A 14,391-nucleotide genomic window follows, 5' to 3' on the forward strand; every position below is an offset into this window, starting at 1 on the left:
ATTGGGTCCGCAGCTGTGCTCCCGAAGGTATTTCAGGCTGCCTGCGCGCCCCTCCCCCAACGCTTGATTGTTAGCTTGAATGGCTGGGTGAGGTGCCCCGCCCACGGAGAGAATCTCCCAAGTAGGAAAGACCGCCCTGGCGCCTCTCCCGCTCGCCCCGCTGCTGGTGGCTAGGGCGCACCGGGCGCAGGATAATGGGGCACCCTGGGTGTGCGGGCCAGTAGGGCGCTCTGGGCGCGTGGGATGCCCAGGGCACGCGTGCGAATGGGGTGCTCCGGGCACCGGTGGCTGGGGACTCTCACTCGCAGTGCGCCGGCCGCTGGGAACGCTAGCTGTGCTCGCTCTGCGACCGGACCGTGGCACCAGGCGCACGCCGGCAGCTGCTCGCTGCGCTTAGGCTGCCGCTCCCTGAGTGTGGGCCGACTCACCACAGGCGCACTCCTCCACACCTTGAATGAACGTCCCTGCGGTAGTTAGCTTCCTCCACACCCTAGTCTCTCAGATTCAAGTGATAACAGTCCTTTCGCTTTCAGTTTGTGTGGAACTCCGGAATGCTCCAAGGATAAATTTTTCTGTTTCTAGTTGATAAATTTGTTGTGATTTTGGAGAGATCTGTCAGACGCGCTGCTCACGGCGCCATTTCCGTGACATCTACTTCGTGTTCTTAACTCACCAGCAGTGCTCCCAACCCTGGCTCTCCATTTTATCTAGTTTTTGCTCCACTAAATAAAATACTAATTTTTAATTTTTTTTTCCATTTTTCCTGTTTCCCTCTTATTCCTCTCATTATATCTTTTAGTTAACCATCACCTAAAAGCAAATCATTTTATTCTTGACTCAAATTTTTTCCTTTTTTGCATTTTCTGGGTCCATACCCCCTCTTTTTTTGCCCTTTATCACTTCTCCCCAATTCAGGCCCTTCATTATAGGTAGTTTTTGTTCTATTTACCACAATATAATTCACAGTTCACCACAAGATTTTCTCAAGAAAGAGGGGAGAGGAGAAGAGTGAAAAAGGGGGGGGGGAGGGAAATAATTTTTTTTCAATTTTTTAAATTTTTTTAAACTTTTTATTCTTTATTAACTCTCATTAGTACTATCAACACAACCACCCTCAGATGCCATTAAGGAAAAGGAAATTGAATATCATGGATACAAAAGACAGAGAGGTAGCACAGATAGATGAAAAATCTATGGAGAAAAAATTTAATATATTGGAAACCTTGGAGTTAAACGACAGAGAATTTAAAATAGAAATCCTAAAAATACTCAGAGATATACAAGAAAACACAGAAAGGCAATTTAGGGAGCTCAGAAAACATCAAACACAAAGAATATATTACCGAAGAAATTGAAACTATAAAAACAAATCAGAGACAAAAAAGTCAATTCACGAGCTGAAAAATGAGGTAACAAGCTTAGCTAATAGAACAGGCCAGATAGAAGGTAGGATTAGTGAAATACAAGACAAACAACTTGAGGCACAACAGAGAGAAGAAGAGACTCAAAAATTAAAAAAAATAAGAAAGCCCTACAAGAATTGTCTGACTCTATCAAAAAGAATAACATAATAATAGGTATATCAGAGTGAGAAGAGAGAGAAAATGGAATGGAGAACATATTCAAACAAATAATACATGAGAACTTCCCAAGCCTGTGGAAAGAACTAAAGCCTCAAATTTAAGAAGCAAACAGAACTCCGAGTTTTCTTAACCCCAACAAACCTACTCCAAGGCACATCATAATGAAATTGGCACAAACCAATGACAAAGAAAAAATTCTCAAGGCAGCCAGGGAAAAGAAGAATACAACATGTAAAGGAAGGCCTATTAGATTATCATCAGATTTCTCAACAGACTCTACAAGCTAGAAGAGAGTGGACCCCAATATTTAAAGTCCTGAAAGAGAGGAATGTTCAGCCAAGAATACCCACCAAAACCATCCTTCAAGTACAAAGGAGAAATAAAAACATTTACAGATACAGAAAAGATGAGGGAATTTATCATCAGAAAAACCCCACTCCAGGAACAAACAAAATAAAACCACAAGTAAAAGCTCCACCAAGAAAAAAGTAAAACCAAATTTAAACTGTGACAACAAAAAAGGGGGGGGGGACGGAAATTAACAGTAGCAAAGAATGATGGAGTACAGAAATACTCACAAGATAGTGCATTACAATGAAGAGGGTAGGAACCCTTTTCATTACTTAATGGTAACCATCCATGAAAAAACCACCACAGAAGCACATGATTTAAAAAAGATAGTACCAGAGGAAAGAAGAATGGAATACAACCAAACAAAAACAAAGGATAGAAAAACAAGAGAAGAACCAAACAAGACACAAAACAAACAGAAAGCAATGTATAAAATGGCAATAGGGAACCCACAACTGTCAATAATTAAACTAAATGTAAATGGATTAAACTCACCAATAAAAAGGCACAGAGTAGCAGAATGGATTAAAAAAGAAAATCCAACAGTATGCTGCCTACAAGAAACTCATCTAAGCAACAAGGATAAAAACTAATTCAAAGTGAAAAGCTGGAAAACAATATTCCAAGCAAATAACATCCAAAAAGAAGCAGGCATAGCAATACTCATATCTGATAATGCTGACTACAAGACAGCAAAAGTACTCAGAGACAAAAATGGTCATTTCATAATGATTAAGGGGATGCTGAATCAAGAAGACATAACAATTCTTAATATATATGCACCAAACCAAGGAGCACCAAAATATATAAGACAGCTACTTATTGACCTTAAAACAAAAACTGACAAAAATACAGTTATCCTTGGAGACCTCAATACACCGCTGACGGCTCTAGATCGGTCATCCAAACAGAGAATCAATAAAGATATATTGGCCTTAAACAAAACACTAGCACCTGGATATGATAGACATCTACAGGACATTTCACCCCAAAGTGACAGAGTATACATTTTTCTCCAGCGTACATGGATCATTCTCAAGAATTGACCATATGTTGGGCCACAAAAATAACATCAGCAAATTCAGAAAAATCTAAGTTGTACCAAGCATATTTTCTGATCATAAAGCCTTGAAACTAGAATTCAACTGCAAAAAAGAGGAAAAAACCCCACAAAAATGTGGAAACTAAACAACATACTTTTAAAAAATGAATGGGTCAAAGAAGAAATAAGCACAGAGATCAAAAGATATATACAAATGAAAATGACAATAAAACATATCAGAATCTCTGGGATGCAGCAAAAACAGTGATAAGAGGGAAGTTCATATCACTTCAGGCCTATATGAACAAACAAGAGAGAGCCCAAGTGAACCACTTAACTTCACACCTTAAGGAACTAGAAAAAGAAGAACAAAGATAACCCAAAACCAGCTGAAGAAAGAAGATAATAAAAATCAGAGCAGAAATAAATGAAATAGAGAACAGAAAAACTATAGAAAAACTTAATAGAACAAGGAGCTGGTTCTTTGAAAAGATTAACAAAATTGACAAACCCTTGGCAAGACTTACCAAGGAAAAAAGAGAAAGGACTCATATAAACAAAATCCAAAATGAAAGAGGAGAAATCACCACGGATATCAAAGATATACAAAGAATTATTGTAGAATACTATGAAAAACTTTATGCCACTAAATTCAACAATCTAAAAGAAATGGATAAATTCCTAGAACAATATAACCTTCCTAGACTGAGTCAAGAAGAAGCAGAAAGCCTAAACAGACCAATTAGTAGAGAAGAAATAGAAAAAACTATTAAAAACATCCCCAAAAATAAAAGTCAAGGCCCAGACGGTTACACTAGTGAATTCTATCAAACATTCAAAGAAGACTTGGTTCCTATTCTTCTCAAAGTCTTCCAAAAAATTGAAGAAGAAGAAATACTTCCAAACACATTTTATGAGGCCAACATAACTCTCGTACTGAAACCGGGCAAGGACAGCACAAGAAAAGAAAACTACAGACCAATATCTCTAATGAATACAGATGCTAAAATACTAAACAAAATACTAGCCAATCGAATACAACAACATATTAAAAAAAATAATACATCACGATCAAGTGGGATTCATCCCAGAATCTCAAGGATGGTTCAACATACGTAAAATGGTTAATGTAATACACCATATCAACAAAACAAAGAACAAAAAACACATGATCTTATCAATAGACGCAGAAAAGGCATTTGATAAAATACAACACAATTTTATGTTTAAGACTCTCAACAAAATGGGTATAAAAGGAAAATATCTCAACATGATAAAGGCCATATATGATAAACCATCAGCTAACATCATATTAAATGGCACAAAACTGAAGGCTTTCCCCCTTAAATCAGGAAGAAGACAGGGTTGTCCACTCTCTCCACTCTTATTTAGCATGGTGTTAGAAGTTCTGGCCAGAGCAATCAGACAAGAGAAAGAAATAAAAGGCATCCATCTCGGAAAAGAAGAAGTAAAGGTATCACTTTTTGCAGATGATATTATCCTATACATCAAAAATCTACAAAAAGATTACTAGAAACAATTAACCAATACAGTTAAGATCGCAGGATACAAAATTAATATACAAAAGTGCATAGCCTTTCTATGTGCCAACAATGAAACATTTGAGAACAAACAAAAAAATAATCCCCTTCACGATTGCAACAAAAAAAATAAAATACCTAGGAATAAACATAACAAAGATTGTAAAGGACTTATATAAAGAAAACTACAAAGCATTGTTAAGGGAAATCGAAAAAGATATAATGAGATGGAAGAATATTCCTTGTTCTTGGATAGGAAGAATAAATATAATCAAGATGGCCATATTACCCAAAGCAATATACAAATTTAATGCAATTCCCATCAAAATTCCAATGAAATTTTTTAAAGAAATGGAACAAAAAATCATCAGATTTTTATGGAACTATAAAAAGCCCTGAATAGCCAAAGCAATCCTAAAGAAAAAGAATGAAGCTGGGGGCACTACAATACCTGATGTCAAACTATATTATAGAGCCACGACAATCAAAACAGCATGGTATTGGCAGAAAAATAGACACTCAGACCAATGGAACAGAATAGAAAGTCCAGAAATAAAACCACATATATATGGTCAAATAATTTTTGATAAAGGGACCAACAACACATGGTGAGAAAAGAAAGCCTCTTCAACAAATGGTGCTGGGAAAACTAGAAAGCTACATGTAAAAGAATGAAACTGGACTACAGTTTGTCCCCTTGACTAAAATTAATTCAAAATGGATCAAAGACCTAAATATAAGACCTGAAACAATAAAGTACATAGAAGAAGACATAGGTTCTAAACTCATGGACCTTGGTTTTAAAGAGCATTTTATGAATTTGACTCCAAAGGCAAGGGAAGTGAAGGCAAAAATAAATGAATGGGACTACATCAGACTAAGAAGGTTTTGCTCAGCAAGAGAAACTGACAACAAAATAAACAGACAGCCAACTAAATGGGAAATGATATTTTCAAACAACAGCTCAGATAAGGGCCTAATATCTAAAATATACAAAGAACTCATAAAACTCAACAACAAACAAACAAACAATCCAATAAAAAAATGGGAAGAGGACATGAACAGACACTTCTCCCAGGAAGAAATACAAATGGCCAACAGGTATATGAAAAGATGCTCATCTTCATTAGTTATTAGAGAAATGCAAATCAAAACTGCAATGTGATACCACCTCAAACCTGTTAGATTAGCTATTATTAACAAGACAGGTAATAGCAAATGTTGGAGAGGCTGTGGAGAAAAAGGAACCCCCATTCGCTGTTGGTGGGACTGTAAAGTAGTGAAACCATTATGGAAGAAAGTATGGTGGTTCCTCAAAAAACTGAAAATAGAACTACCTTATGACCCAGCAATCCCTCTACTGGGTATATACCCCCGAAACTCAGAAACATTGATACGTAAAGACACATGCAGCCCCATGTTCACTGCAGCATTGTTCACAGTGGCCAAGATATGGAAAGAACCAAAAAGCCCTTCAATAGAAGACTGGATAAAGAAGATGTGGCACATATACACTATGGAATACTACTCAGCCATAAGAAATGATGACATCGGATCATTTACAACAAAATGGTGGGATCTTGATAACATTATACAGAGTAAATAAGTAAATCAGAAAAAACCAAGAACTGCATTATTCCATACGTAGGTGGGACATAAAAACGAGACTAAGAGACATTGACAAGAGTGTGGTGGTTATGCAGGGGGGTGGGAGGGAGAAGGGAAAGGGGAGGGGGAGGGGCACAAAGAAAACTAGATAGATAGTGACGGAGGACAATCTGACTTTGGGTGTTGGGTATGCAACATAATTGATCGACAAGATAACCTGGACATGTGTTTTTTTTTAACATATTTACCCTGATTCATTGATGTCAACCCATTAAAATTAATAAAAGTTAAAAAAAAAAAAGAATGAGAAAGATCTATATACATATTAACTTGGAAAAGGCCCCAAGACATTGTTAGGTAAAGAAAGCAGAAAAATTGTATGGTTTCATCACATTAATGCAAATAATCCTGTGTGATGTGTGTATGTATACGTGTATATATAATACATTACCAAGTGCATGTATATATGTATATATACATTATTTAAATTTATATATATATAAAGATCTGCAAGAACCACACATCTATTAACAGAAAGATAACCTTTTAAGAAAGGACTGGGATAGAAGAAATGAAAGATTTTTTACTTTACAGTTCTATTGTCTGAAATTTTTACTACAAGAATGTATTTATATATTATTTATATAATTTTCAAAGTAAATAAATATAAGCAGTAATGTGAATAATTTTGGATTTTAAACAGTAACAAGATGTTAAATAGGAAATGATGTTTACATATTTTTCTAATGTTTAAATATTATTCTGACTCTGTGATTATTTGTGAATACCAAATACCTGTATTCTGTATGTTGACCAGTAAAAAAAGAACTTTGAAAGGAAAATATAAGAGTAGTGAATCTATATTGCAAAGGCCATATTACAAACTAACAGAGCAAAGTAAATTTAACTAAGGAAGTAAATGACTTGTACTCAAAAATTATAAAACATTGATAAAAGAAATCAAGGAAAATACAAACAAGTGGAAGCATATACTGTGTTCATGAATAGGAAGAATAAACATCATTAAAATATCTATATTACCCAAAGCAATCTATAAGTTCAATGCAATTTCTATTAAAATACCAATGGCACACTTCAAAGATATAGAACAAATATTCCAAAAATCTATATGGAACCAAAAAAGAACACGAATAGTCTCAGCAATCTTGAAAATGAGGAATACAGTGGGTGCTATCACACTTCCTGATATCAAGTTATACTACAAGGCCATTGTATTCAAAACAGCTTGGTACTGGCATAAGAACAGTATACAGCTTAATGGAACAGAACAGAGAACCCAGAAATAAACCCACGTCTTTATGGTCAATTGATATTTGACAAAGGAGGTAAGAGCATACAATGGAGTAAAGACAGCCTCTTTAACAAATGGAGTTGGGAAAATTGGACAGCTACCTATAAAAAAATGAAACTATCCTGACCAGGTGGTGGTGCAATGGATAGAGCGTCAGACTGGGATGCGGAAGACCCAGGTTCGAGACCCCGAGGTTGCCAGTTTGAGCGTGGGCTCATCTGGATTGAGCAAAAAGCTGGCCAGCTTGGACCCAAGGTTGCTGGCTCGAGCAAGGGGTTATTTGGTCTGCTGAAGGTCCATAGTCAAGGCACATATGAGAGAGCAATCGATGAACAACTAAGGTGTCGCAATGCGCAACGAAAAACTAATGATTGATGCTTCTCATCTCTCCGTTCCTGTCTGTCTGTCCCTGTTTATCCCTTACTCTGACTCTCTCTCTGTCTCTGTAAAAAAAAAAATTAATTAATTAAATTAAATTAAATTAAAAAAAATGAAACTTGGCCTGACCTGTGGTGGCGCAGTGGATAAAGCATCAACCTGGAAATGCTGAGGTCGCCGGTTCGAAACCCTGGGCTTGCCTGGTCAAGGCACATATGGGAGTTGATGCTTCTAGCTCCTCCCCACCTTCTCTCTCTCCTCTCTCTCTCCCTCTCTTTCTCTCTCCTCCTTAAAATGAATGAATAAAATTAAAAAAAAAAATGAAACTAGACCACCAACTTACACCATTCACAAAAATCAACTCAAAATGGATAAAAGACTTAAATGTAAGTCGTGAAACCATAAACATCTTGTAAGAAAACATAGGCAGTAAACTCTCCAATATCTCTTGTAGCAATAGTTTTGCTGATATATCTCCACGGGCAAGTGAAATAAAGGACAAAATAAACAAATGGGACTATATCAAACTAAAAAGCTTTTGTACAGCAAAAGATACCATGAACAAAATAAAAAGACAACCCACACAATGGGAGAACATATTCACCAATACGTCTGATAAAGGGTTAATAACCAAATTTTATAAAGAACTTCTAAAACTCAACACCAGGAAGGTAAACAATCCAATTAAAAAATGGGGAAAAGAACTGAATAGACACTTCTCCAAAGAGGACATACAGATAACAAATAGGCAGATGAAAAAAATGTTCAATATCACTAATCATCAGAGAAATGCAAATTAAAACTACAATGAGATACTACCTTATACCTGTTAGAACGCCGCTCATTAACAAATCAACACACATTAAGTGCTGGCAAGGGTGTGGAGAAAAGGGAACCCTCCTGCAGTGCTGATGAGAATGCAGACTTGTGCAGCCACTGTGGAAAACACTATGGCATTTCCTCAAAAAATTAAAAATGGAACTGCCTTTTGACCCAGCTATCCCACTATTAGGAATATATCCTAAGAATACCAAATCACTGATTCAAAAGAAGATATGCACTCCCATGTTTATTGTAGCATTGTTTACAATAGCCAAGATCTGGAAACAGCCTAAGTGTCCATCAGTGGTGAGTGGATTAAAAAGTTTACACACACACACACACACAACGGAATACTATGCAGCTGTGAAAAAGAAGGAAATCTTACCTTTTGCGATGGCATGGATGGACCTGGAGACTATTATGCTAAGTGAAATAAGCCAGGTAGAGAAAGACAAATATTGTATAATCTCACATATATGTGGAATCTAATGAACAAAGTGAACTGAAGAACAGAATAGAGGCAGAGGCGGGGTCACAGGGACAAGAGGGACAGCAGTCCGAGGGAAGGGGGATGGAGGATGGGGTCAGAGAAGGTGAAGGGATTAGTGAAATTATATATACATAGCACATAGATACAGATAACAGGACAGCAAATCCCAGAGGGTAGAGGGGTGGGAGTTAGGGGGAGAAGGGCAAAAGGAATGTAAATGGGGACACGGGGGTGGGGGTGAGGGCATTATATTCAGAGGGACATTTGAATCCATGTTAACACAATAAATTAAAATTAATTTTAAAAATTAAGAAGATAAAGTCTGAGAAGACAAAATACAGGTATAAATTTGGTTATTTAGTAAACAGAAGCAAAATATTTCAGAAATAACCTAGAATATATATATTAAAATTAGGTTCACAGTGAATACAGATAAGCTGGTGTTGTTTTGAGTAACATTCTCCATTATTATTCTCAGCTCTTCTAGAGGATATTTTCCAATATATTCTGAAATAATGGGACTTAAATTATTTTTGAAGTAGCTGTCAACAAAAATGAACTTGATTTTTTATAGCTACATTTTATTTTGAAAAAAGGTAGGATAAGCCTTATTTTGTAACCTTACTTCTCCATAAGAACTTTGCAGTTTCCTGAAATATAGAAGGTAATAGATTGTACCATTGTCTGCAAATATCTACTCTTGTTTTCTCTACAAGCGTTATACATTACTGCAACAAACATTTAGCATATGCTAGAAATAATAACACACTATTGCCATTTAAGCAACAAGTACTGAGTTACTTGTCACTGTAACATGACTAAGGAAAGCTGGATAAAAGAATATATAAAGTCAAGTTAGAATGATGTGTTGTAGAATTTTGAACCTGAAATCAGTGTAATTTTGTGAACCAGTGTCACTCCAATAAATTCAATATGAAAAAAAAGGAAGCAACAGAAAATATTAGCAAATATTATTACCCTTTTCAGCTTTTTTTTTTTCCCCTGAAGTTGGAAACGGGGAGGCTGTCAGACAGACTCCTGCATGTGCCCGACTGGGATCTACCCGACATGCCCACCAGGGGGTGATGCTTTGCCCATCTGGGGCATTGCTCTGTTGCAACCAGAACCATTCTAGTGCCTGAGGCAGAGGCCACAGAGCCATCCTCAGCGCCCAGGCCAACTTTGCTCCAATGGAGCCTTGGCTGCGGGAGGGGAAGAGAGAGACAGAGAGCAAGGAGAGAGGTAGGGGTGGAGAAGCAGATGGGCGTTTCTCCTGTGTGCCCTGGCCAGGAATCGAACCCGGGAGTCCTGCATACCAGGCCGATGCTCTACCACTGAGCCAACCGGCCAGGGCCACCCTTTTCAGCTTTTTAAGGTATGGGTCAACATATGGAAGTATAGAATTAAGTTGCAGAAAAACTGGGAGTGCATTTAGGTGGAATAGCTGGGTTTTGATAACAGGGTATGTGTAGGAGTAGGGAACATAGGGGAAATCACTAATTTCTACTCAGTTTTGCTGTGAACTTAACTGAACTTTGGAAATATAGTATATTTTTTTAAATGCATGTAGACAACAAGTAGAGAAAAGTAAATGTATATTATGTGGTATATTGACTCACCCTTGAAATCAATGATTTGTTTTGGTTTGGGTACCTTTACTAAAGTTTTGACATTCAAAAAACAACAACAACACAACAACAACAAACTAACAGAGCAAAAAGAAATGATAAGATTTTGATACAGGCCTGACCTGTGGTGGCGCAGTGGATAAAGCGTCAATCTAGAAATGCTGAGGTCGCCGGTTTGAAACCCTGGACTTGCCTGGTCAAGGCACATATGGGAGTTGATGCTTCCTGTTCCTCCCCCCTTCTCTCTCTCTGTCTCTCTCTCTCTTCTCTCTCTCTCTCCCTCTCTCCTTTCTAAAATGAATAAAATAAAAATTAAAAAAAAGATTTTGATACAATTGATTAGGCAAAAGATTAATAATAAAATTAGAGCAGTATCACAAAAAAAGTAATGAATTAAGATAACCACCATGTTTCAATATTCAGTATAATTATTTTTCTATTTTTTCTCACATTTTAAAATGAAAATTTTGATATCTTTAAAGTTATGCTAAATCTCAGATGGCAAGGCTATCTTCTGGTTTTATCTCCTTGATTGATAGAAACAGTAATAGTGTCCTGAGGAATTATTAAAACTGATTATCATACTATTCAGAAAGAAAAGTTTTTTCCTGAAGTGTTCTGATATACTGATAAGCTATGTCTTGTTCTTTCTTCACCTGTTGGTTAGAAAGAGTGTATCTCAAAATACTATGCTTTGATCAAAATTGACAATTTTTTTTTTTTTTTTTGTATTTTTCTGAAGCTGGAAATGGGGAGGCAGTCAGACAGACTCCCGCATGCACCCGACTGGGATCCACCCGGCATGCCCACCAGGGGGCAATGCTCTGCCCATCTGGGGCGTCGCTCTGTTGTGACCAGAGCCACTCTAGCGCCTGAGGCAGAGGCCATAGAGCCATCCCCAGCGCCTGGGCCATCTTGCTCCAATGGAGCCTCGGCTGCAGGAGGGGAAGAAAGAGACAGAGAGGAAGGAGAGGGGTAGGAGTGGAGAAGCAAATGGGTGCTTCTCCTGTGTGCCCTGGCTGGGAACCAGGGACTTCCGCACACCAGGCCGATGCTCTACCACTGAGCCAACCGGCCAGGGCTTGACAAAATTTTTAATCCCCAAATATCATTCCTTACTATTATCTGTACTAATGGTTATTTGTAAATTATGAGAATAAGTGTTCTTAAAATGTTCATTAAATCAAATTTTTATCCAAAATAATGTACATGTATAGTTATTTTTGAAAATAGTTTGTATTGTAATAACAGATACAATTTATTGAATGCTCACAATGGTCCAGAAAGTATACTAAATGCTTTACCTGTATTACCTGATTTATTCTTCACAATTTTATGAGGTAGGTACTATGAATCCCCATATTTTAAAGATGAGGAAACTGAAATTTGAAAAAGTTAAATAAGCCTGACCAGGTGGTGGCACAGAGGATAGAGCATTGGACTGGCATGCAGAGGACCCAGGTTCGAAACCCTGAGGTCGCCGGCTTGAGGGCTAGTTCATCGGCTTGAGTGCAGGCTCACTAGCTTGAGCCCAAAGGTCACCGGCTTGAAGCCCAAGATTGCTAGCCTGAGCCCAAGGTCACTGGCTTGAGCAAGGGATCACTCGCTCTGCTGGAGCTCCCCACTCCCCCACCCCATCAAGGCACATATGAGAAAGCAATCAATGAACAACTAAGGTGCTACAATGAAGACTTGATGCTTCTCATCTCTCTCCCTTCCTGTCTGTCTGTCCCTATCTGTCCCTCTCTTTCTCTGTCTTTGTCAAAAAGCAAAAAGAAATAAAAAATTAAATAACCTATAAGCTTGCGCAACTAAGTATAAGGTAGATTATGTTAAGATTTAAACTCCAATCTTACTTCAGAACCAAAAATTCAACCTATATCCCCATGTCTCTTATATTATTAAAGCTATTTGAAGAAAAAAAAAGTCATACGTTTTTCATAGAGCACTTTCTCCCTACTTTTAAAAATGTCTGTTTTTAAAACTCAGCAATAGACAGTTGGAAGAAAATATCTTTATTTCTAAGCTTCCAAGTAATTTTTATCACCAAAAGAGAAAAAAATTTAAGATAATATATAAATAGGCATTTCTTTCATTTTTTATAATAAATAGCATATCCTTTACACTGTTTTTCTGTTTGGTCTCTAAGTATAATGCACATTTTAGTAGATGTGTGTTATATGTTTAAATATGTATTTCAGGGCTTTGGAATTTGTAAATCCTTTTTAAAAATTAATTTATTGATTTTAGAGAGAGAGTACAGGGGGAGAGAGAGAGACATTGATTTGTTGTTCCACTTATCTATGTGTTTGTTCGTTGACTCTTGCATGTGCCCTGACTGGGGATCAAACCTCCAACCCTGGCGTATCAGGGTGACACTCTCACCAACTGAGCTACCAGTGGGTACATTGTAAATCCTTGTACAGTTACAAGTTACAGTTCAGAATTTTAGAATTTTAAGCAAAATTTACTCAGTTTGGACTGTGATAAAGCATCTCAGAACCATATTGCTACTGTAAATTTAATGTGATATTACTTATACATTATTACCTTCATTGTAATACAACTTTCTATTTAATTTTCATTGAGTTCTAGTGACAGTTTCATAATGGAGTACATAAAGTGATTTTAAATATACCCTTTTTGCTTATTTTCTTTTAGGACTTTAAATGCCTTGGATAACCAAACAAGAATTTACAAAGAGGGATAGAGCTGCCAGAGTCATTCAGAAAGCCTGGAAAAGATTCCTTGTGAGGTTTTCTTCCTTTCTTTTTTTGCAGCTTCATTGAGATGCAATTTAGATACCATAAGGTTCACCTGTTAAAGTGTACATTTCAATAGTTTTAGTATATTTACAAAGCTGTATATCACCCTTTGCTTTAAAAGCAGATATTTTTAAAAGTTTCAAAAGTTAACATTAATTAATAATCTCATTAGCCTCACAAATATATATGGAGTTCCTGATCTGGGTCAGGCATTTTGCTAATAGCTACTATCAGTGAAAGCATCTAATTGGCTCATTTGGCTTTTACCTCTGAAACCTTTATTTCTTCACTCTGGAACCAGGTTTGTGAGCAGGTGTTAGGGATACATTTACTTATTAAATATTAATTGAGAATCTACTCTTGAGGACTTAAAGTTCAATAATAAACTATATCTGGGTTAATGTAGTAGTTTCTTATCCTGCTATAATATGGGTAGAGCTGATCTTATCCAATAAGGAATATTCCAAGTTGATTTCCTTGGTTAGGTGAGAGCCAAGAGCTACAGAGACTTCATTCCTTTCTCTCCGATAGAAGCAGTGCTCTGCTGGATAATTTTGTGTGAGGTGGTCTGGCTCTGTTCCTAGCACACAAGAATACCTTTGTATCAGTTAAGCCTTGCAAAGTAGCTTCCACTATTTGCCTCTAATGCCTCTATCAAAGCCATAATTCTGGGGGTAACTATTGGTTTTCAAAACTAAAATAAGTTTTTCTTTAAAATCTACTATTCCTCTGATGGTTTTTATCACCATTCTTGTCATTTGAGCTTAAGCTTTTCTTCCATTTGTAACTTCTTTTCTCTTACATCCAAATCCAACAAGCCACATGCCTTTAAATCCGATTATATTCCTGACAGTGTGCTAGCATTTTACAG

The 14,391-nt window shown here is 36.9% G+C and overlaps 1 protein-coding gene across 2 annotated transcripts in view; it reads left to right on the forward strand.

The window, feature by feature from the left end:
• C1H11orf65 (chromosome 1 C11orf65 homolog) overlaps positions 1–14,391 on the forward strand; it is a 65,786-nt gene that overhangs the window by 25,715 nt on the left and 25,680 nt on the right. For both annotated transcript variants that reach the window (XM_066247369.1, XM_066247377.1), the window contains exon 2: positions 13,417–13,505. In XM_066247369.1, the coding sequence (XP_066103466.1) occupies positions 13,425–13,505 (81 nt within the window). In that variant the 5' untranslated portion in view covers positions 13,417–13,424. The remainder of the gene's footprint in view (positions 1–13,416; positions 13,506–14,391) is intronic.

The sequence above is a fragment of the Saccopteryx bilineata genome, chromosome 1 (assembly GCF_036850765.1).
Source record: "Saccopteryx bilineata isolate mSacBil1 chromosome 1, mSacBil1_pri_phased_curated, whole genome shotgun sequence".
Classification (NCBI taxonomy): Eukaryota; Metazoa; Chordata; class Mammalia; order Chiroptera; family Emballonuridae; genus Saccopteryx; species Saccopteryx bilineata.